The 22304-nt window shown below is 41.2% G+C and overlaps 1 protein-coding gene and 1 long non-coding RNA gene across 4 annotated transcripts in view; one reads left to right on the forward strand and one right to left on the reverse strand.

Moving 5' to 3' along the window:
* Nucleotides 1-22304, reverse strand: part of LOC311585807 — a 948711-nt gene that overhangs the window by 870188 nt on the left and 56219 nt on the right. The window lies entirely within an intron of this gene.
* SGCD (sarcoglycan delta) overlaps nucleotides 1-22304 on the forward strand; it is a 916564-nt gene that overhangs the window by 745626 nt on the left and 148634 nt on the right. For all 3 annotated transcript variants that reach the window (XM_084761368.1, XM_084761369.1, XM_084761367.1), the window contains 2 exons: nucleotides 14007-14094; nucleotides 21179-21298. In XM_084761368.1, coding sequence (XP_084617494.1) covers nucleotides 14007-14094; nucleotides 21179-21298 — 208 coding nt within the window. The remainder of the gene's footprint in view (nucleotides 1-14006; nucleotides 14095-21178; nucleotides 21299-22304) is intronic.

Consider the following 22304-nt stretch of genomic DNA (forward strand, 5'->3'; position numbering starts at 1 on the left):
GAGTCCTGGTCTTGTGAGAGATTCTGCCTTAGCCCTTTCTGGTTTTGTTGTTTGTTCTTAATAGACAGGGTCTTGGTAAATAGACCAATCTGACCTAGAACTAGCTAGGGAGCTCAATTTGGCCCTTTAGCTCTGTGATTCTCATGTTTCATCTGGTTATACTCTGAGATTAGACCCCCATCATCTTGTTATTTCAATGTGGTAATGTCAGGTATATGTACACGATAACTTGTGCACATAAATCTATGAGCAAATAAACACAAGAGATGCGGATTATCCACGGGAGAACAAGTTCTGTTGATGAAAACAGGCTAAGAGAAAATACTACTACAAACCGAGGAGGCAGAATGTAGGGGAGTGTGTCAAATTTCATGGATTTTCTTGTGCTTTTAAAACGTACACTTTTAAATTGCATTTTTATAAGAACGGCTAGGCACAACTCTCTCTCTCTCTGCAGAATGCTGGGAAAGATCACAGAGAAGGTTTTAGGCAGTTAGTCAAGGTGTGAGTTTATGTTCTGTAAGGATGAAATTGTCCCCTGGGAATATGTAGAATTGTGCATTGCCAAGCACCATCTTGGTCATTGTCTGATCTCACCAGCATCTGGGTTGTCACACAAATATAACTTTGGTCTTTCCGAATGTAATACTTAGCTCTAGCTACCTCCATCATAGTTGCTAACATTACATGGATTGTATTAACGGGTGACTGCTGGGCTCCAGCATGGGCCTCTGCTACTACCCAAAGTTAAAACCACATGGCTCTACAGATAGCCCTGTCCCAGCCTCACTTGTAGAGGGCAGAACCCTGCTCACAAACTCTCCCTTATTTGTCTCTTTGGTTTGGGGATTCGGGGTGAGGGAGTGGGGAGACTGGGGCAATTATTCTTTCCCAAGGCAGTTCAGTTTACTTTCTATCTGACCCTGTCACCAAAGAAGAGAAAAAGATATCAATGTTTTATCCTCTTATGGACTTGGCTTAAGTTCAGGGACTTTGTCTCCATCTTGGCTTTCAGTATCAGATTGACTCCTACAAGCTGATTAAAGCGATCACATTTGTAATCATTGAATAGTGTCCCCCTAAAGGTTTATATGTAAAAGTTTTGTCCAAGGAGAGCCTGTAGATGGGTCCTTAGGACATTCAGGGACATGCCCTTAGAGGGGAATTGTGGGAACTCAGTCTTTCTCTTCTTGGTTTGAGATGCAAATGCTCACTCTCCACATCAGCCCCTACCACGTCCTGCAATTTCATCAATGACCTAAACCAATGTTGCTGCTACACCATGAACTGAGCTATGAGCTGAGCACACCAGTTTTTCCTCATAAGTGGCCAGGTGTGAGACACGTTGTTGGTAGCACAAGTGTAACATAATACTTACACGAAAATCAGGTTCTAATCACTTCCCTGCTTCAAACCCTTCAGCTAGTTCTCATTTTTTGGAAAAATTATAGAACTTTTCAAATGTCCTATGTTAGAGAAATTATGTTGATAGGCCCACCATATTTTTGGACACACATCAAAGCCACACAAATAAAGGCAAGGTCATGTTGATTCAAGAATAGTGAGGTGGGCAGCAGAACAGGTGGAAGACTCTGGCATTGGTGTATATTTGGAAATTAATATATGATCAAAGTTGTGTGGCATATTACTGGGGGAAACACTGGTGACTCGCTGATAGTGTTGAGAGAAATGATTTCCATTCATATTCCTACCTTACTACATGTAAAGTGAACTCCGGGGCGAATAAAGACACTATGAATAATAACACTGAATTGTTAAGAGAACAATACATAAAGAATAGGGAAATATTTCTTAACTAATTCCCAAGACACCATCCATAAAGAGCAACAAATGAATTTTCTTACATCAAAATTCTTGTTCATCAGAGGCAGTGTGGGTAATAACACTGCCATGTCTTTATCAATCATGAGTTTCTACCACGGTGGCTTTTCTTTTTGTCTCTTAATATACAAAGCCCATCATACTTTTTGGTCAATGCATGTGCACCAAAATTTTCTTCCCCTTTTGTTTTTCGTACCAGTGCTCACTCATCCTTTGAATCACAGCTACAAATTCTATTCTTCAGAAAGGTATTTCCTACAAAGAAGTCAAATTGACCCTATTTGCAATTAATATGATCCTGTACATAACAGACCCTAAAATCTCCACCAGAAAACCTTAAGAAGTAAACACTCTTTAGTAAGGTAGCAGAATACAAAATGAGCATACAAAATTAAGATCTCTTATTATATGTCAATAACAAACATGCTTTAAAGGGAAACAAAACAAAAAATCCATTCACAATAGCTTTAAAAATTCCTAGATAAACCTTGCAGAGAAAGTAAAAGAGCCTACAAAAAAAATTTACAAAAAAAGAGGAAAGAAATTCAAGACATTAAAAGATGGAATGTCCTTTCATACTCATTGATCAGGATCACTGTAGTGGAGAGGGCTGTATCACCAAAAGTGTTCTACAGATTCAATGCCATCTTCATCAAAATTTCAAAGACACTCTTTACATAAGTACATAAAGAAATCCCTAAATTCATAGGAAAACACAAAAGATTGTTTGGAGAACCAAACAATCGTGATTTCGTCTTGTACTACAAAACTATAGTAACAACAACAAAAAAGTATCATGTTACTGGCACAAAAATAGATACATACATCACTGGGATAAAATAGAAAATTCAGAATTCACTCCACAGAGCTACAGGCCCCTGGATTTTCAGAAAGAACCAAAGATACACAGTGGAGAAAACACAGTGTCTTCAACAAATGGAACTGAGAAAGTTGGGTACCTTTATATAAATGCATGAAGCAAGATTCTTATTTTTCATCCCATATTAAAAAAAAAAAACCTGAAAAGTCATCCAAGGCCTTAATGTAAGAACTGAAAGTTTGAAACTTAGAAGAAAACACAAGAAAAACACCCCAACATACAGGCATAGGGAAAGACCTTCCAAAAAGGACTCCAGTAACTCAAGAAATAATACCAAGAATTCAAAATATATGTTCTACATAATGCAGGAAACAAATCAAACAAAGGCAGCCTATAGAACTGGATAAAAATCTTTATTAGCTATAAATCTGACAGAGGATTAATAAATACAATATATAAAGAACTGAAAAAAAAAACCATTTTGCTGATCTGAATGACAATGGCCACCATAGGCTCACATACTTGGCTCCCAGTTGGTGGAACTATTTGGGAAGGATTGGGAGATATATTCTTTTTGGAGGAGGTGTGTCACTGCGGGACAGTCTTAGGGTTTCAAAAGCCTGTCTGCCTCCTGCTTGTAGATCAAGAACTTAGCTTTCAGCCTTTCCTTTGCTACACTACCATGGACTCTAACCCTCTGAGCCTATAAAGCCCAATTAAACACATTTTAATACGTTTCTTTGATTATTGAGTTTTATTTCAGCAATAGAAAAGTAACTAAAACAAAACCCAAATATCAAACAATGCAGCCAATAAATGATTGAATGAAATGAATGGGCCATTCTCAAAAGATGAAGTACATGTGAAACATGTGAAAGAAAAGAGGCTCACCGTCTTTAACAGTCAATGAAATACAAATTAAAACTATCCTGGTTCCTTATCACCTCATTCATTACACCAAACACAAAAAATACTGGCAAGGATGTGGGATAAAGGAAGCCCTTATGTGTTACTAGCTGGAATGCAAATTGGTCAGCCTACTATGGAAATCAGTATAATGATTACCCCTTCTTTGGGGGCCAAAAGGGTGGAAAAGATGAAAGAGGTTTAGGAGAGCCTATTAAAACATGTTATATTTGAAAATTCCATGTACTTTGTATGCTAATCTTAAAAGTTAAAAATAAGAAAAGTAGGGAGGTTCTTTAAAAAAAAAATGTAAACCAAACAAAACAAAACCTGTGGTTCCAAAGATGTAGCTATATCACTTCTTGGTATATAGCTGAAAAATTCACACCACAGAGATACTTCCTCACCCGTTTGTTACATTGTTCACAGTAGCCAGCATATGTGATCACCCTAGGTAGGAATCCATCAACAGAAGTATGGGGTCAAGAAAATATGGCATATTACACAAATTCTGTCATAAAGAAAAATAAACTTATGTTACTTGCTGGGAAATAAATGCAACCAGAGGTCATCATCATGCTATACAAAATCAGTCTAATCTAAAAAGGTATTGTTTTGTGACCTAAAAGTTTTATAGTTATGTAAAACCAGAAAGGAGAGTAGAGGGGAGACTAGCAAGTGGGGAGAAGAATGAAACTAAAAGGAAAGGGAGTTTGTAGTTAGAGCATTAGATATACTGGAAATATTTATTTATTTATTTATTAAATTAGTTTATTCTTGTTGCATCTCAATGGTTATCCCATCCCTTGTATCCTCCCATTCTTCCCTCCCTCCCATTTTCCCCTTATTGCCCTCCCCTATGACTGTTCACACACTATTATGTGTGATTATAAACCAATAACAATAACGGAGTAAAGCCCCCACCCCCACCCCACCCTGCCCCAAGCCTGAGTCCTGTTTGAGCCCTCAGTGCACCATCCCCTCAGCATTCAGCCTCCACCATTTATTGCACACACTGCAGTTGTAAATGCATTATTATCTATGGAGATATAACTTTAGTACTCACCTCCTCTAGTAGACATGTGAGCTCCAGAGGATCAAAGGCCACCTGCTTAGAATTTGGCACAGAACTTCATGCTTTAAAGATGCTACGAGAACATTAGTAGAATAGATTGGAACAGAGCAGGCAAAAGATGGGTCATCTGACACCAGATGCTGCATGGGTGCTGCTTACCCAGCGGAGGTTTCAGGCACTCTTTAATCTGTATCATATCAAGACTCTGGGGTAAAGAGTTGTGCTGTACCTAGAGGCTAGGGGACTCAAATATAACTCATAGCCCTACAGTGCCTTGCAGTGAATTAGGTGGCTGAGAAATATTTGTTGATTAAATGTCTATAATGCTACCACTTCACTGTCATTCTTGCTCCCATGTTCAAGTTGTCACATTGCTCGGTGCTTAGTCTTGTCTTCCCAAAACCTAGACAATCACTGTCAGACTTCATTTGATTGCTTTACTTATTGACAACAGTGACTCTCTGTCGACTCTGAATTTGATTTGCACATTCAGATATTCAGCAAATATTTATGGAAAGCCTAGTGGGTGCCAGGAATGTACTGGGTACAAGAAGAACTGGCTGTCCCCTTGTACCATTGACATTTGACCGTGATGCCTGGAAAGAATCCTTGAAACAGAACAGTTCGCCACGAGCAAGTGTTGATGGAAACTAAGATGCACCCAAATTTGGGCACATCACAGAGAAGCTGAACTAGAAAGCTATGCTGGGGTGACTGGACGATTTCCCAGCTTATTTTGAGCAAATGAGTCACAGGATAGCTTCATTATCCGATACTAACTAGAAAGACATTGTAAAACAATAGAAATCTGTCTAAGTATAGATATTAAAAATACCCCAGGCAAAATTGAAAGTCATAATATAGTATTTATTTTAAATATTTGCTTTTTAAGTGGGAGCTACATAAAGTATCTGCTGAATAATAATGATGACTTACATACATTTGGTATGTACTGAAGAAAAACTTCTAAATGACCACTTAAAAAAAGAGCTAATGACAGATGTAGGGTTCCTGATGATCTTTTCTCAATCTGTAGGCTGTTGATTTGTTCTGTGGACTATTTACTTTGCCTTGCAGAATTTTTTTTTCAGTTTCATGAGGTCCCATTTATTAATTGTTGCTCTGAGAGCCTAAGCTATTGGTGTTCTGTGCAGGAAGTTGTCTCCTGTGCTAATGAGTTCTAGGCTCTTTCCCAATTTTTCTTCTAACAGATTTAGTGTTTCTGGTTTTATGTTGAAGTCTTTAATCCACTTGGACTTTAGTTTTGTACAGGGTGATAAATATGTATCTATTTGTATTTTTCTATATGTTGACATCCACTTAGACCAGCACCATTTGTTGACAATGCTGTCTTTTTTCCATTGGATGGTTTGTATAAAGAACTCAATAAATTTAACACCATCAAACCAAATGATCCAATTTAAAAAGTGGATAGAGAGATAAACAGAGAATTCTCAACAGAGGAATATTGAATGGCTGAGAAACACCTAAAGAACATCTCAACATCCCTAGTCATCAGGGAAATGAAAATCAAAACGACTCTGAAATTCCATATTACACCTATTAGAATGGCTAAGATCAAAAATTCAAGTGACAGCACATACTGACGAGGATGTGGAGAAAGGGAAATACCCCTCCATAGATGGTGGGAGTACAGACTTATACAACCACTTTGGAAATCGATCTGGCACTTTCTCAGAAAATTTGGAATAGTTCTATCTCAAGACCCAGCTATACCACTCCTGGCATATACCTCAAAGATGCCCCACCATACAACAATGACGTTTCCTCAACTATGTTCATGGCAGCTTTATTTGTAATACCCAGAATCTGGAAATGACTTAGATGTCCCTCAACCAAAGAATGGATAAAGTAACTGTGGTACATTTACGCAATGGAATACTATTTGGCTATTAAAAGCAAGAAAATCTTGAAACTTGCAGGCAAATGGATAGAACTAGAAACAATCATCCTAAGTCATGTAACCAGACCCAGAAAGACACACATGATATATACCCACTTATAAGTAGATATTAGCCCAAAATTGATCTCCTCTGAGAGATCCACCCAGTGGGGAATCAAGATAGATACTGGGACTCAAAGATGTACTATGGGCAGAGCGCTGAGAGTTGTAGAGAAAAATGGGGAGATGAAAGGTCCAGTGGGGAGCAAGAGCTCCACAGGGGGACCATCAAAGCCTGCGCATCTGGACTCGGGGACCTGCACAAACTGATTCACCAACCAAGGACAATGCATGCAGAGATCCAAGACCCACTGTTCAGATGTAACTGATGGATTGCCAAGTCTCCACATGGTGGGGAGGGGGGACTGCTGCTGAAACTCTGATATGGACTCTGGTGCCCATGATTTGGTCACTGCCCCTTGGCAAGATGGCCTAGTGGGCACACAGAGGAAGAGGATTCAGGCTGTCTGATGAGACTTAATAGGCTAACACCAGACAGTTGGGATAAAGAGAGCCCCCTCCATCAGATATCTAGGGAGGGGAATAGGCAGAAGAGGGGAGAGGTGGGAATGGGAAGATAAGAGTGAGGGGATAACAATCGGATGTAACATGAATAAATTATAATAAACAAAATATACATTAAAAAATCAAGTTAAACACTAATCGTGGGAAAAAAGAAAAAAGAAAAAAGCTAATGACAAGTCCAGTTTGCAACTGTACCTTTTTCTTTTCTAGAACATCTTCAGATTTTTGTATTGTTTCAGTATTAATTGTGATGCTCTATTGTATGATAGGCACTGCAAAGGAGCCAGGAATTTCTGACGTCATCTGACCAGGGAAGAATAATCACGCTTAAGGAACTTAGATGAGGGACCAACTATAAGAGTCTGCAAAGACAATTCTTCGGGTGTTTCCAACACTGTGAAAAAGGAAAAGTTGGGCAAGAGGAAACTGTCTAATACAATAAAGCAAAGAATGGAATCACTTTTCCCTGGCATAACACCCTGAGCACCTGCATAGGGGCAGATGCCTCTGCAAGGACCCTCTCTAAAATCCTAGAGCTTAGAATTTACCAGCCTAATACGATGGTAAAAGACTCACATTCTTTCAGCTTCATTTGGAGAAAAGCCCTGAAAATTGTTCGCTGTTCTCATCTACCACACAGCCAGACTCTTTAACTAACACCTGATGTCAATAAGAAAACCTTGATGCAATGAACCAGCCAACACTGATAGGTTACTGTTAATTAAAACCCCTCCTTTACTCAGATTACTTTAATTTTTGCCTAACATCCCTCTTTCTGATTCAGGATCCCATGCAAAGCATCCTGGTGTATCTGGTCCCCACATCTCTCTAGTCTCTTATTGGCTGTTGACAGTTTCTCGGGCATTTTGGTTTGTTGACCTTGAGGGTTATTGGAATGCTTCTCAGTGTCCCCTGTGTCCCCTTGACAAGCTCCCGTGCTTATGGTATTTTGGATTTTTGATAGTGACTTGAAGACATCCTTTCTGGGATGAATATCGCTTACAGACCCAGTTTATAGATTTTGTTTGTTTGTTTGTTTCTCTGTTAGAACCAGCAGTGTCTCTAAAGCCGTAGTTCTGAACATGGGGTTCACATATCAGATATCCTTCATTTAACATATTTACATTATGATTCATAACAGTAGAGAAATTACAGGTATGAAGTAGCAATGAAATAGGATTGTTGGCGGGGGGGGGGGGGGATCGCCACAACATGAACTGCATTGAAGGGACACAGCATCAGGAAAATTAAAAACCACTGCCCTATATCATTCTTCTAAGGTAGAACTTCAGTTTCCTTGTTCACTGTGCCAGAAGGGTTTTTGCATACCATCCTTGTGCACAGTTTATATACATTTTTCACTACATTGTGTTGCCTTCAACCTCGCCTCATAGATACAGAAGCTGAGATCCAAAGAGAAGTGACTGACTCAAAGCTACACAGTTATTGAAGAAATAGAGATGTGACTAAAGCCCAAGTCTGTCTTACTCTGAAGACAATATTCTACCTTTGTTCCATAGAGCCAGCATCCCAAGATGCCTAGTTAACATTAGACAGAAACAGTTGTGATTCCTCTTGCCTTTGTGTGAGGAGGAAAAACATCAAAAGGCCAGCCTAGCTCTCCTTGGGAGGGCTCACCAGGATGATAGCAGCTGGATCTTTTCCTCTGAACTTCACGCATACAGTTCAGAGCCCTCTGGAAGTGTGACAGTTGTTTATGTGCTAACTTGTGTTTTCCCTGTTTTGATTTCTACAACAGATTGCTAGCTCCTCTCTGGGCAGGGAAAATATACCACAGCGCAGGATTATCCAGATAAGAAACACCAGGCTGCTACATCCTGTCAAAACAGACCATGGTGATCTTGGTTTGATTCAGTGCAAATATTAAAATCTGTGCATCTCCCACCAAGAGAGCATAAGTCTCCATTGAACTTATAGCACATTGTTATCATAGCTACTTGGCATTCACTAGGTCTCCTCCTGGCCTGAGAATTTCTTAAAGATAAAGGTTAGTCATGTTTCCCACTCTCCAGAGCCCAATACAGGATCTGACATGAGCCAGCCTCTCATTAATACACATAGAATACCTAAAACAAGCTCTTGGTATCTAGACGAGCAACTGCCTGCTGTTTACTTGTGCACATTTTTGACTAACTTTCCTCTGAAGATGGGCACAGTATAAGGTGACCCTATAAACACAAACTGACAGCTGTGAGAACTCATCTTAGCTCCCTCACAAAAGTCTTAAGACTGTATGAAATCCCGTGATCCTTGAGAAGAAAATAACAGATAAAAAAGAATCAGTAAAATTTTGAGATGTACTATACAGGTAATGGAATGTAACTGAAAGGGCAAAGCTTGAACCGACAGCCTCCCAGTAAGAGCAAAAGAGATGTGAACAGACCATGGCTCAGAGCCCTGGCAAGCCTTAGTAGAGGGATTATTAATAGGTTTGGAAGTCAGGATGCAGAACAGGATGACTTAAGTCCTACACATGTAAATAGATGAGAAAGCAGTGGAGAAATTCACTAAGCATGCTGGAGAGGGGCCCACAAGGGGACTGGGTCAAGAGGGCAGTCACATGTCCTCGGGTCCCACTCTAGGGAGCCCAGCCTGCCAAGCTCCTCTCCTTCACCTATTAGAAGATAGAACATTTTCTTTGCTTTCTAGAAAGGATTCCAAACTGGAAAATCTCTGGCCTCTGGGATACCTAACAAAGCTGCACTCAAGAATGAGGTTGGGGAAATCAGTAGGTTTAATTGAAAGTCTGTTCAGTGTAGGGCCAATGCCCAACCTCCTTTATTTATTTATTTTTTAACTGATATCCATATCTAGCACAGAGAACATGCCTTGTGGTCCAGGTCTCAGCTGGTTACCTCTGCTTTCCATCCAGCTGTGTTAGCAGCTGGAGCAGCTGGGGCACCTAATTTCCTTCAGATGAAATTAGGGCCACCCATTGGATCACTGCAGCAAAAGAGCAAGAGCTGCCTTCTCACTAAGCCTGGTTCCCCTCTTTCATCTCTGTGACTCCCTTTCATCCTGCAGCCAAAGCTTCAATCACACGGCCTTCTCTGTGTATCTTTTCACCCAATAAAGCCATACATCCTAATGCTTCCCAAATAGTTCCACCAACTGGAAACTAAACGTTCAAATATATGAGCCTATAGGAGCCGTTCTCATTCAAACTGTCACAGAAGTGTCGATGTATTCTTTGGCTCAGCTGTAAAGAACACATACATAATCACAGTACAAGCAAAGAACAGTGATTAACTCGAAGCCAAGTAGAACCTATACCACTGGAGAAAGTAAGTGAATAACATCTAAAGTTGATAATGCTACAGATAGCAGAAAGGGACGTGTTTCAGGGTATAGGGTTCGACATCCCTGAGGAAGCCTGCAGATATACTGAAAGGCCTTGCAAGGATGAAAAGCCCTGAATTGCTGCTCTTTGCTGTAAGTGTTGCAGATTTGACATTTACCTGTTCTGTTTCAATATAAGAATAAATAATATATTTTTAAACAGATACAATAATTTTAAATGTCAGCCGGATGGAGCCATCTGATGTCGAAATGGCCTCTTGCATTCTGTAATCACCGGGGGACGTAGTGGAGTGAATAATGTTCATGCCAATGACCCCAAGACATCAAGAAAAGATTGCACTGTGCTCTGTGAGGGTGCTTAAAAGAATTGGAGATGTGGGGAGTTCTTCTCCGTCAAAGTGTCTGTGTGCTACAAATGCCAGCACAAAATATGGTGCTTGGCATTCTTTCCGTAGCTCACAGGGAGCCTCCCTATATCCAGAAGAGCGGGTTGATTGCCTGCAGTCACTCCCTGCTCTTGGCCATCAGATGAGTCTACAGATTGCTTTTTGCCAATACATCTGAGTCTCCAGGCAGCTTCCTCAGGGTCCCTTCTCCTCTTGGGTCACCTTCAGGTCAGTTTGAGGGTCTCTGCTGTGAGTGGAACAGTGCAGGAAACAGAAGAAGCAGCATGGGCACACACACACTGGCTTCTCTTCCTATTCCTCACTTGTTCTGATTCATCAGAAGTTCTGGGAGTGTTCACTTGGGTGGCATTTTCCTGGCTTTCTGTCATAAACAGCCAGAAAACACAATGGAATGCACAGGGAGCCCAGCTGCCATGTGAGGTTCTCTCCTTTGTGTCTTGGCTCCTGCCCTTTCCTCAGTAATCTTTCTATCACAAGTAAACTTGATGGTTAAAACAAAAGGTACTGGGCAAGAGTGAAGCTCATGGTTTAAACTCTGATGGAACAAAGATTCTATTTTCCAAGGTGCCAGTATGTTAGAACAGTGAATGCTAAGGTCCAACATTATGATATGTTGATAAAAAAAAAGAAACAGAGAAGGAAGATGACCCATCCTGTAGAGGTGTCTGTCACCAAGCCTAACCACCACCATTGGATTTTAATCCTTGGAATGCACATGGAGAAAGGGGAGAACTGAGTTGTGCAAGTTGTCCTTTGACCTCCACATGTGCCTCTGATCTACACACACACACACACACACACACACACACACACACACACACACACATACACACACACACACACACACACACACACACACACACACACACACGTATGCACCATGGTTACAACACTTCTCAAGGCCTCATGCTAGTTAGGCAAAGTTAACCTAGTTCCCTGATTCCAGGCCACTCTTTTCTCTGTAGAGCCAGGTTGATTAATATGTGAAGAAATCATTTAGCACATTTACTTCTGGGAATATAACCTCCTGCCCTGCTTCAATTTTTCCAAATTCAAAATTCATTTGATGTTTTTGAGATTTAAGTAGAACTAGGAAGTGCTACCAGAAACAATGGTGAAACTGTTTTAGTGTAGTATTTGCTTCCTTGTGTGAAGAAAAATTAAACATATGACCATATGTATGTTGAGTGTGCTCATGACCAAATTAAATATAAGGATTTTTGTACATTAGGGAGATTTTAAGCCTTAAGCCAGTGTGAGGACCATGCTAGCTCTGTTGCCTGATGAATTGGGAGTCATCAGTTCTTCCCCAGACACTAACTAATCCATAGCTCAGTTCCAAGGCTCACTGTTTCCTTAAGGCCTGAAAGATGGGGTTTAGCAATCCATTTGAACAATTTGCATTAGAAGAGCAACACCATGAATCTAGGTTGTGGGCAGCTGGTGGCTACCATGCCCTCCCCACTCTTCCAAGTGAGAGCTCTACCCCAGGCCTCAGTTCTGGCTGCCACTCCTACACTCCTTTGTTCTATCATAAGCAAGTAGTAGGTTGTGCTTAGTAATCCAACCCTTAGCCTCATCAAGTACAGAGGAAAGCTACACAGGGCACCCAACCCCGGCTAGCTGCCTGATGTTCAATTTTTATTCCAGCATGGTAAAACCATGCCTGTGTTCCTTCTAAGTATTTTAATACGACTCCAATATGAAGGCTTCTCACTGCTCAGCAAAGCTATGACTACTCCCACCCAGAAGGAAGGCCTTGCAAACATTTTGTAACACCGAAATTCTCTGTTTAGTGTATTTCTCCCCGGTAGAAAGCAGGACTATGAAGGCACAGACTCAGTTTGCCCATCTTTTAGGATAGTGGTTTTATAAAGTGTAGGCAGACTCATTTTACCGATGTATCAATGAATTTTTGCAGGAGGTACATACCATTCAAATACAGGTTTGGATAAAACTTACTCTAAGTTCTTTTTAGTATTTCCCAAAACAAGCAAGTGGTGCTACTACCAGTAGGTACTATTGAAAAGGATAATTCCTGAACCAGAAATTGATAAATAATGGCTTTGAAATTCTTATGTTATAAAACCACTTTTCGGGGGGGGGGTTGTTTGTTTGTTTGTTTTGTATTTTGTCTTTTGTTTGTTAGTTTTTGTTGGTTGATGCTATTTTTGTTTTTTGTTTATTTAGCTTTTAAATGCCTGGGATGGACCAAAGAAAATAATACCTATGATACATTAAGTTTACATAAGATTTTAAATGTAAAATGAAAATTATATAACATCAAAGATTAGTACCATGGTAGCATTTTCTTGGCATGCAGCCGTGACTTCTTGTGTGTGACCTTTTGAAGTCTGTATCACAGATAGCATGATGGCAGAGATACAACAGAGATTATGCATCCCACAAGGTTTAGGATCAGGCTTGTCACAGAGAATGTGTACTGTGCCCTGTTCTGAATTTCATTCTAAAAGAAGAGGGTAGAGTAGTGTTAAGAAAAGGAATATGGGGACCTATTTGATAACAGGGACAATAGACAGTGGCCAAGATTACTTAAAGGAAAAGAGCCTGAGAAATGAGGCTATGAAAAATGGGCAGGCAGATACCAACCTGGGAATGTCACCTCTCTGAGGTTCTTCCTACTTGTGTTGTCAGCTTTCCACGAGGGTGTCTTCTTACTGGCAGGTGTTCAGCCCACCTTTCTGCTCTTCTCTATGGGAGCTGCATGTTTCCTCTGGAGAAATTCTAAGCTAGAAGGGACACGGCTGGGAGGTTATCAGTTGGTCATATGCCCCAAGGCTATCTCTTATCCACACAAAGATGCAAAAATCTCCAGGTCTTAGCTATCTCTTATTCAATTGTGTGTATGTGAGAGAGAGAAGAGAGAGAGAGAGAGAGAGAGAGAGAGAGAGAGAGAGAGAGAGAGAGGTCGTGTGTGTGTGTGTGTTAGAGGTCTGTCTCTCTGGAGGAAATCTATTTTGACTATGTGCCCAACACGACACACATTAAACATTTGGACTTCTAAAGCAAAGATGCATCAGCCAGACCATAACTAAAATCAGGTCATCCCCTTGCAGAGCTGGGATTTCTGCCCCTTTTTGTAGTGACCTGCCACCTTCATGTGCTTCTTCCATTTTCTTATTACAGGGTAATGCCCTATACTTCAAATCTGCCAGGAACGTGACAGTGAACATTCTCAATGACCAGACAAAAGTGCTGACTCAGCTGGTGACAGGTAAGAAAAGAACACAGACAAATGGCCAGTCCATCGGAGCGCTTAGACAAAGCGGACTTTACTGCCCTGTAAAATACCATGGGAACAAGGATCTGATGGCTGTTTCCTATGTAGGGAAAGAAAATTCAGCTTTTAACCTCTGATTCTACCAAAAGACACATTCCCATCTAGTCACATGTTTAACTTACCAAAGTGTCATGACACTTGCCTTTAGAGAAAAGCTCTTTTTAGGAGATCGTGGCCCTTAAACTCGAGCCAGCTGTTTTAACCAGTGCTCAACCAAGGACAAGCTCCTTTAAAATGTTCTTTATTTCTGGGAATTTCATACATGTATATAATGAGGTGTGATCACAAACAGCCCCCTAGTTCCTCCGTGCAGCTCTCCCTAGAATACTCCCTCCCAACTTTAATGTCTTTTATTTTAATAACCTACTAATTCCAGTTAGTGTTGCCCATACCTGCACAGGTCTAGAGCCATTCACTAGGATATGGGAAACTAATCAGTGGCCACATCCTCAAAAAAGAATAGTTTTCTCTCTTCCAGCAACCATCTGCTGTTTACATCTCCTCAATAAGGAGTGGGGCCTGGAGACTGTCTGTGTCATCTATGCTGTTATCTAGGCTGTCTTGATCTTATATAGTCTTGTGCAGGGAAGCACAACTACTATTTCAGAGCACTCCTCAATATCCTCCAGCTCTTGTGTTATTTTGACCTTATCTTCTGCAACAACCCCTGAGCCTTGGTAGAATAGGGGTAAATATACTGTATTTTCTGGAGTATAAGAAGACTGGGCATATAAGACAGCCCCCAACTTTTCCAGTTAAAAATAGAGTCAGGGTTAGAGTTAGGAATATATTCACTGTATAAGACTACCCCTCTTCCAAGACACACCTGTGCTGCAGGTAAGTACCTGATATATAAGATAACCCCCGACTTTGGCACAATTTTTCAGGGTTTTAAAAAATCATCTTATATACTGGAAAATACGGTAGATATCTCATTTTGGGGCTAAGCACCCAGTCTCTTTCCTTAGTACTTTTTGACCAGTTTTAAATCTCTCTACTGCTGGCTGCCCACGGCAAAAAGAAGCTTCTCTGGCCAAGCATGAGAGTGGCCTGAGTCTTTGAGTATAAGCATAAATATTTAGAAGGCAAATGGATCACATGACCCTGCATGCTACAATACTGACCTAACAAGATGTGTCTATGTGTGCATCAGTAACAGAACAGTTATGAGGTAACTAACTGCTTTCTGATTGGATGAGGCCTGTTTCCCAGGAAGGAATTTAATGCCCAATACTGTAATCTGAGCCAAAAACCCATGGTCATAGGCTCTCAGATAGAACCTGCTGTTTTTAATTTCGTCAGTCATGCTGTCCAAATCTCCCTTTTCAACAGTGGAGGAAAGGCCAGCTGTACTCAACTGAGAGAACAGAGGATGTACAAAGCCACACCCACACTTTATGTGTTATAAAAGGAATTGTGTGTGTGTGTGTGTGTGTGTGTGTGGACATGTGCATATATATGTGTATGAAGGGCAGAGCTTGGCATCAGGCATCTCTCTCCATCACTCCCCACATTAATTTTTGAACAGCATCTCTCCCCAAAACCAAAGTATACTGATAAGCTAGACTGGCTGTGCAATTAACAAGAGGATTTTTATTATCTCTGCCCACCCCTCTACTCCTCCGTCCTACATCCTGAAAGCATTATGGTTACACACACAGCTAGTACGCCCAGCTTTCACATGGGAGTTGGGTATCCAAACTCACATCCTCAATGCCTACACAGCAGGGACTTTACTACCTGAGCCATCTTCCCAGATCCTATAAAAGGAGTTCTTAATGGTAGTTTGAAGCCTCATCCTATTTGCTGTGCTTGTTGTCTTTGAACCTAACTCAACTGCAAGCTGCCAGTGTGTCCACAGGCTGTGTGCCTGTGGCTCTTTTTAGTACAGAAGATCTGTTCCTAACAGCTGTGGGAAATGCCCACTAGGTTTAAAGTTTTGAATTCTAACAGTTTAAATAAGGATTAGTTGTAATAATGACTCTACTGACAAGCATAGGCCTAATGGATGTGGTTATGAGTTGAGCAGTGTAATCAATGCACTCTCTGTAGGCTTATAAGAAGTGACAGACTGAGAGGCATTGTATACCTCACAGTGGAAGAAGAAAGTGGGGATCTGAACGGCACTGTCAGACCTCCATAAGGAAATGCCATTTGACTTTAGGGCTGAGAGAAAGGCATCCAGATGGATATTTTGAGAGGGAAGTAACCCAAACGCCTTAAAACATTACTGGCCCTGGAATCTCCTGAGCCCCAGTAATAACCAAGGTAGAGGGAAGTAGGTGCCTTTGCACACAGAGCCCTACTCCCCCTCCCCCAGCACAGCTGCAAATGGGTGTCAGGAGTTACATAACCTTGAAGTGAACTGTGCCATACACAGATGAGAAGCTCCTGGGTCTGTGGAAAAGCCTGTGCTCCACAAGCACACTGTTACAGCAAGCATCTGGACTGTGAACTTCACTTGCGTAACATCTGGCCTCCAGTCACTGATGCTAAATAATTAAATACATAGCTCCCAGTAAGCAGTGATTTAAGCCACATGTGAAAAAATGTGCCTACAGGAAAGAGATAAACCCAACCTCCAGCTCTCAGATCCCAAGGCAGAAAAAGAACTGATCCAGCCTGTTGATCAGTTGTGTTTATCTGCCTTGGGTAATTTGGTTTACTTGAAAGATTGTTTTTTGTTTGGTTGGTTTGGTTTGGTGTTTTTGGTTTTTCGATACAGGATCTCTCTGTGTAGCCTTGGCTGCCCTAGACTTGCTTTATAGACCAGGCTGGCCTTGAACTCACAGTAATACGCCTGCCTCTGTCTCAGGAGTGCTAGGATTAAAGGTGTGCACCACCATGCCCGGTGAAAGTATTTTTTTTTTTAAGAAAAAAGGTTTTATTTGGCTTACATACCCTGGAACATGGCCCATTAAGGAAAGTCAGGACAGGAACTCAAACAGGGAGAGAACCGGGATGTGGAAGCTGATGCAGAGGCCATGGAGGAGCACTTCTTATTGGCTTGTTCAGCCTGCTTTCTTATAAAACCCAGAGCAACATTCCCAGCTGTGACTCCACCCACAATGAGGAAGGGCTGGGCTTTCCCACATCAACCGCAAGCAGGTAGTGGAGGCTAAAGCTGAAAATGACCATTGCTCCTCTAAAGAGAGCCTGCCTCTGTCTCTTTCTGTCCTCCTCTTTTTTTTTCTCTCTCTCTCTTCATCTTCCTTTTCTTTCCAACTCCCCCTCTCCCTCTCCATATTCATCTTTTCCTCCTCTTCCTTCCTTCCCCTCCTCTCCCTCCTTTTTCCATCCCCCACCCATCCTCTACATTCTTTTTCCTCCTATTCCTCTCTTCCTTACTCATCCCTTACTGCTCTTCCTCTCCATTACCTCTCCCCTCCCTTCTGCCACTTGAACCCTCTGGTCTCCTCTTCCCTCCCTCTTCCTCCTCCTCTTTTTATTTTCTGGCCTTCCAGTAGTCTTTGTCTTTTGATCTCCCATTCCTAAATTAGTGCCTTTTAGGAGCTGGAAAATAGCAACCCTTGCTCTTTTATTTTTTTAAGATTTATTTATTTATTACATATACAGTGTTTGTCTGCAGTCCAGAAATGGGCACCAGATCACATTATAGATGGTTGTGAGCCACCACGTGGTTGCTAGGAGTTGAACTCAGGACCTCTGGAAGAGCAGACGGTGCTCTTAACTTCTGAGCCATCTCTAAATGAGGCAGAAGAAAAACTAGTGCCTGGGGATGGTGGAGAGGTAAAAAAATAATGCCTTCTAATTCCTGTTATATGGGATGCAAACAAAGCAAATCTCACATGTCTTCCAAGAGTTGCAATCACAAGGACTCCAGAGCTCTTCTGTTCGCCTGGGTAATATCTTAGAAGCCCACCAGAAAGCCTGACATTCCCAGTTCAGGTCATCTTTCTGCAAAAAGCATTACTTTCAGAGGTAGAACTAAAGCCAGGTCACTGATGGATTTTGATTCACAATGTTGCTGATTGAGTATATTAGGACAAGCCATCTTTGGAGCCCCGGAGCCTGTAAGGAGAACAGCTTTAGGAGTAGAAAGAGCCCTAGTTCCAAAGAAAAACAAAATCGAGGCAATAAGCACTAGGCTTTTCCTGTCTTCAGAACATTCACAGGCCATGCCATTAGTTGCAGAATATACATTACATATAGAGCATGACACCAGTTTTGTCCTTACATGACAATCTTGCCAGGTTCACAGAAGCAAAGACTAAGCATTTGTCTTCCACTGTTGTATCTTCATATGACTAGTTCCTATAAAGTGGGGAAACTGCCCTGGTCCCATGGCCATCCTGAGGCCGTTCATTCCTTTATCATTAGCATATTGTCTCTTCATCCGTACTCTCCTTCCCTCCAAACAGTGTTACCCTTCTAGCATTGGCAAACAATGTAGATTTCACTTGAAGTTTAATGGCATCACTAAGATAGCAACATCTTAACCCACATGGGAATACCCACTCAAAATCCTTTACTCATCGCTGTTCTTCACGATTTCCTTGAGTTCTTTGTCACTGATTTCTACACTTCCTCTTCCTCAGAAAAGTTATCTCTCTGATGTTCTGATTGTGCTGACTCCAGGCCTCTTCTCCTTCTTAGATGGAGAGATAACCTTTGTGTTCCATGTAGCATTGTGAGAGCTGGATTCCACTCTCAGATTCTCCCTTGCTCCCACGCTGACCTTGAGGGAGCCTTAGCCTCACAATGCTTATTCTTTCCCTGTTCAGCGAGACAAGAGCATCTTCAGAACTCACAATGCCAGCAGATTTTGTATGGCCTCTGTTGCTTCACTCTCTGGCTCATTAAGGAACCTTACCTATGTACCTTTTCATGTTAGAGGGTCAATGGGAATGTCCTGGCAGTGGAGGAGGAAGACTGCTAAATGGATGTGAATAAGTGAATGAGCAAAATGCACTAAGAGGCACTCATTATTAATAATGTTCAATACATTGGAATCGTCTCCACAGAAGAATGCTGCTGGCATTGATGAGAGGAACAATAACATGTACACGAACAATCGTCACAGCTCACAGCATTTTTTGTGCCTACAAAGTTCGCTTTATAAACTCAGCATCATTTGATCGTTGCAGCTTTTCTATGTGGTCCACAGAGGAGATTGTGCTAGTTAGTTCTGCATACAAAGAAACAGAAAGATGAAATAACTTTCCCACAACCTCATTGCCAAAGGGGAATGGGGGCTTTGGGCTCCAAATTCCATACTAATGAAAAAGAAAGTCATCGCAAGTGTATAGGAACTGGTCTGACTCTAATAGACAGCATTCTACCTAAACTTAAATAATTTCACAGAACATCCCTAAGACAAGGTCCAAAAGGATCATGACGGATGGAGCCATCAAAACACATACATACACACATTGAGGAATGTACATACATACACGGAAGCACTTGTGCATGACTGTACAAGCACACAAACTAAACATTTCTGAACACAGTCAGAAAACATCAAGACCTCACGCATTTCCATCTCCCATGAAATTAGTGAAGGTTGTTTATCCAACACCATTTTAGAATTTTCCATATCTCTGCCCCACTTACAGATGGGAGTTATAGGATAGCCAATCACAAAGTTACTCCCACACCCTGAAAATCCTTCATCTAAATCTTGCTTGCTTAAGCAACTCCCCCGACCCCAAAAATAGCCAGAAATGAGTCCTTGCTGCAGCTTTTAGTTCCTATGCCAGTGTTTGTCTGTGGTGTGCTTTCTTCCTCCCTGAAGTGGCTAAATGCCTCTTAGACCCTGCAGGTGTGTTCCTGTTGGTCCCCTCATGGCCACTTATTTTAAAGAACTATCTTTTGAAATTTTCCTAAAAGGAAACAAACAAAAATCAACATCAGGATTCCACTAGCATCCTTGGAAAGATATAATGTTTGTTGACTTTCCCTGCAAGTTTTACCTCAGGGTTTTCTAGACTAAAAGATCAGAGCTGAATTCAAGTCAAGATGATCATACCCTTGCCTGCTTAGATGCTTTCATGTAGACCAGCTTTTCGGAGCAACCTGGATCTTATGTAGTGGGGAGCCCCAGCTCATTTAGGACCAGAAGATTCCTGTCAGGACTTCAGATAAGTTAACCAGTCTCACATTCTTCCTAAGGTTTTGGAGCTTTCTGATGCATTAATAAAATGAATTGGGCTAGAGAGATGGCTCAGCAGTTTAGAGGTCCTGAGTTCAATTCCCAGTAACCACATGGTAGCTCATAACCATCTGTAATGGGGTCTGATATCCCCGCCACCGTCTTCTAATGTACATGAGGACAGAGCACTCATATATATTATGTGGATAACTAAATTGAATCCATGTGATTCTGGCTCCATCAGGATACAGGTGTGATGGGATCAGGGCCCTTACTTAAGCACTGATGTAGACAGCCTTGTTCAAGACCAGCATTTGATGCCACCCAGTAAACTCAAAATGTAATTTTTATTAAATCAATTCCTACTGTAAGAGCTTTAACAACTTGTAGGGGGGTTGCTTATAATATATTTTAAAGCCATTTCTGCTTGGAAATTATGTCTACTGAGGAAATAGATTTGCCTTCTTCAGGTCAGTCAGTAGATCAAGGGTATAGACAGACATATTTCATAGCAACCCTTTATGATATTTACAACTGGCCAAAGATGATTAGTTGCCACAAGAGATGGTGATACTCTGGGTCTGGACACTTTTGATCAAAAGCCCTCAAGTGTTTGACACTAATTTAGGGCTAGCAGAGAGAAATTTCATTCAAGCATTAGTCTATAAGGAGGTTAGGAAGACCTCTGAAACCACAGCCCAGCACCATGTGATTAAAAGCAATTGACAAGATGAGAGGCAGTCAAGACACCAATTTCCATGGTTGGCTTCAGAAAACCAAGCCACTTAACATGAGAATCAGACACAATCCCGTGGAGCGCATATGTCATATGAAAAGCTTTTGTAGTCAAATGCGACTGACGAGGCTAATGTATTCCTCCCCTCTTTGTTTCTCTCTCCCTTTTAGGTCCGAAAGCTGTGCAAGCATATGGCAAAAAGTTTGAAGTAAAAACCGTTTCTGGAAAATTGCTCTTTTCTGCAGATGACAGTGAAGTGGTCGTGGGAGCTGAGAGACTGAGAGTCTTAGGTGAGAGATTTTAAACATGCAGTTGGCTGGACGCTACCACGGGCATTTTCAAGGGAAAATGACATGGTGCCATCCAATGAGTGGTTGTGATCTCCCTCATTACATATATTAAAATTCTAAGCCTCTAGTATGACATTGCTTGGAAATGTATGCCTTTATCAGGAAATTCATCCCTGAAGTTGGTCAGAGCCTTTATCAGGAACATGAGGTCCCTTATGAAGAAATAAAGCAGCTTGTTATTTGATGGTTTGTCTTCCTTCCTTTCCTTTTCCTTTCTTCTGCTCTTATCTTCCTCCTCTCTTTCCCATCTCTCTCTTCTTCTTTTGGCTCGCTCTTTATTATCTCTTCTTCCTCCCTCCTTTTCTCCCCCTCTTCCCATCCTCTCTTCATCTGTGTCCCTTGCTCTTCCCTCACATATAGAAATACAAGGAGAACTTGAGAGTCTGTGTCTACACAAGAACCCTCCTCAGAAACCAACCATAATGGCACATGATTTAAATTCCTGGCTTCCAAAACTCTGTGCAGGAGGAAGTGTGTTGCTTTAAGCCATACAGTGTCAGGTGTATTGTTGCAAGGAGCTCAAACACAAACAAATGGTGTGTAGAAGAATAAATGAGGGCACTTTCCTGTTTTCTTTTAAAGCAAAGGGAGTTTGACCTGCATGGACTCTGATTCCCCAGTGAGTTTTTCTCACACCACGAAGTCATTTTTGTTCCTGTTTCAGCCATTATCTTTGGCTTTCCATGTGTGCTCACGGAAGGAAGTATTCATGTAGAACATACATTTCTTACAAACCAACAGGTTGATTAATGGATGGATAGGTGAATTCCCAACCTGCTTGCAAATAAAAAAAAAATAATTCAGGAAGATTTTTAAAACTTTACATTTATAGATCAAACCCTAATTAACTCAATTGGAACCTGTATTAGGTAGGTTTGAGAAGTCAATTTTCAAAGTACTTATAAGCCAGGAGTGGTGGCTCATATCTTTGATCCCAGGAGTCATA

The sequence above is a fragment of the Acomys minous genome (assembly GCF_964271855.1).
Source record: "Acomys minous genome assembly, chromosome: 16".
Taxonomy (NCBI): Eukaryota; Metazoa; Chordata; class Mammalia; order Rodentia; family Muridae; genus Acomys; species Acomys minous.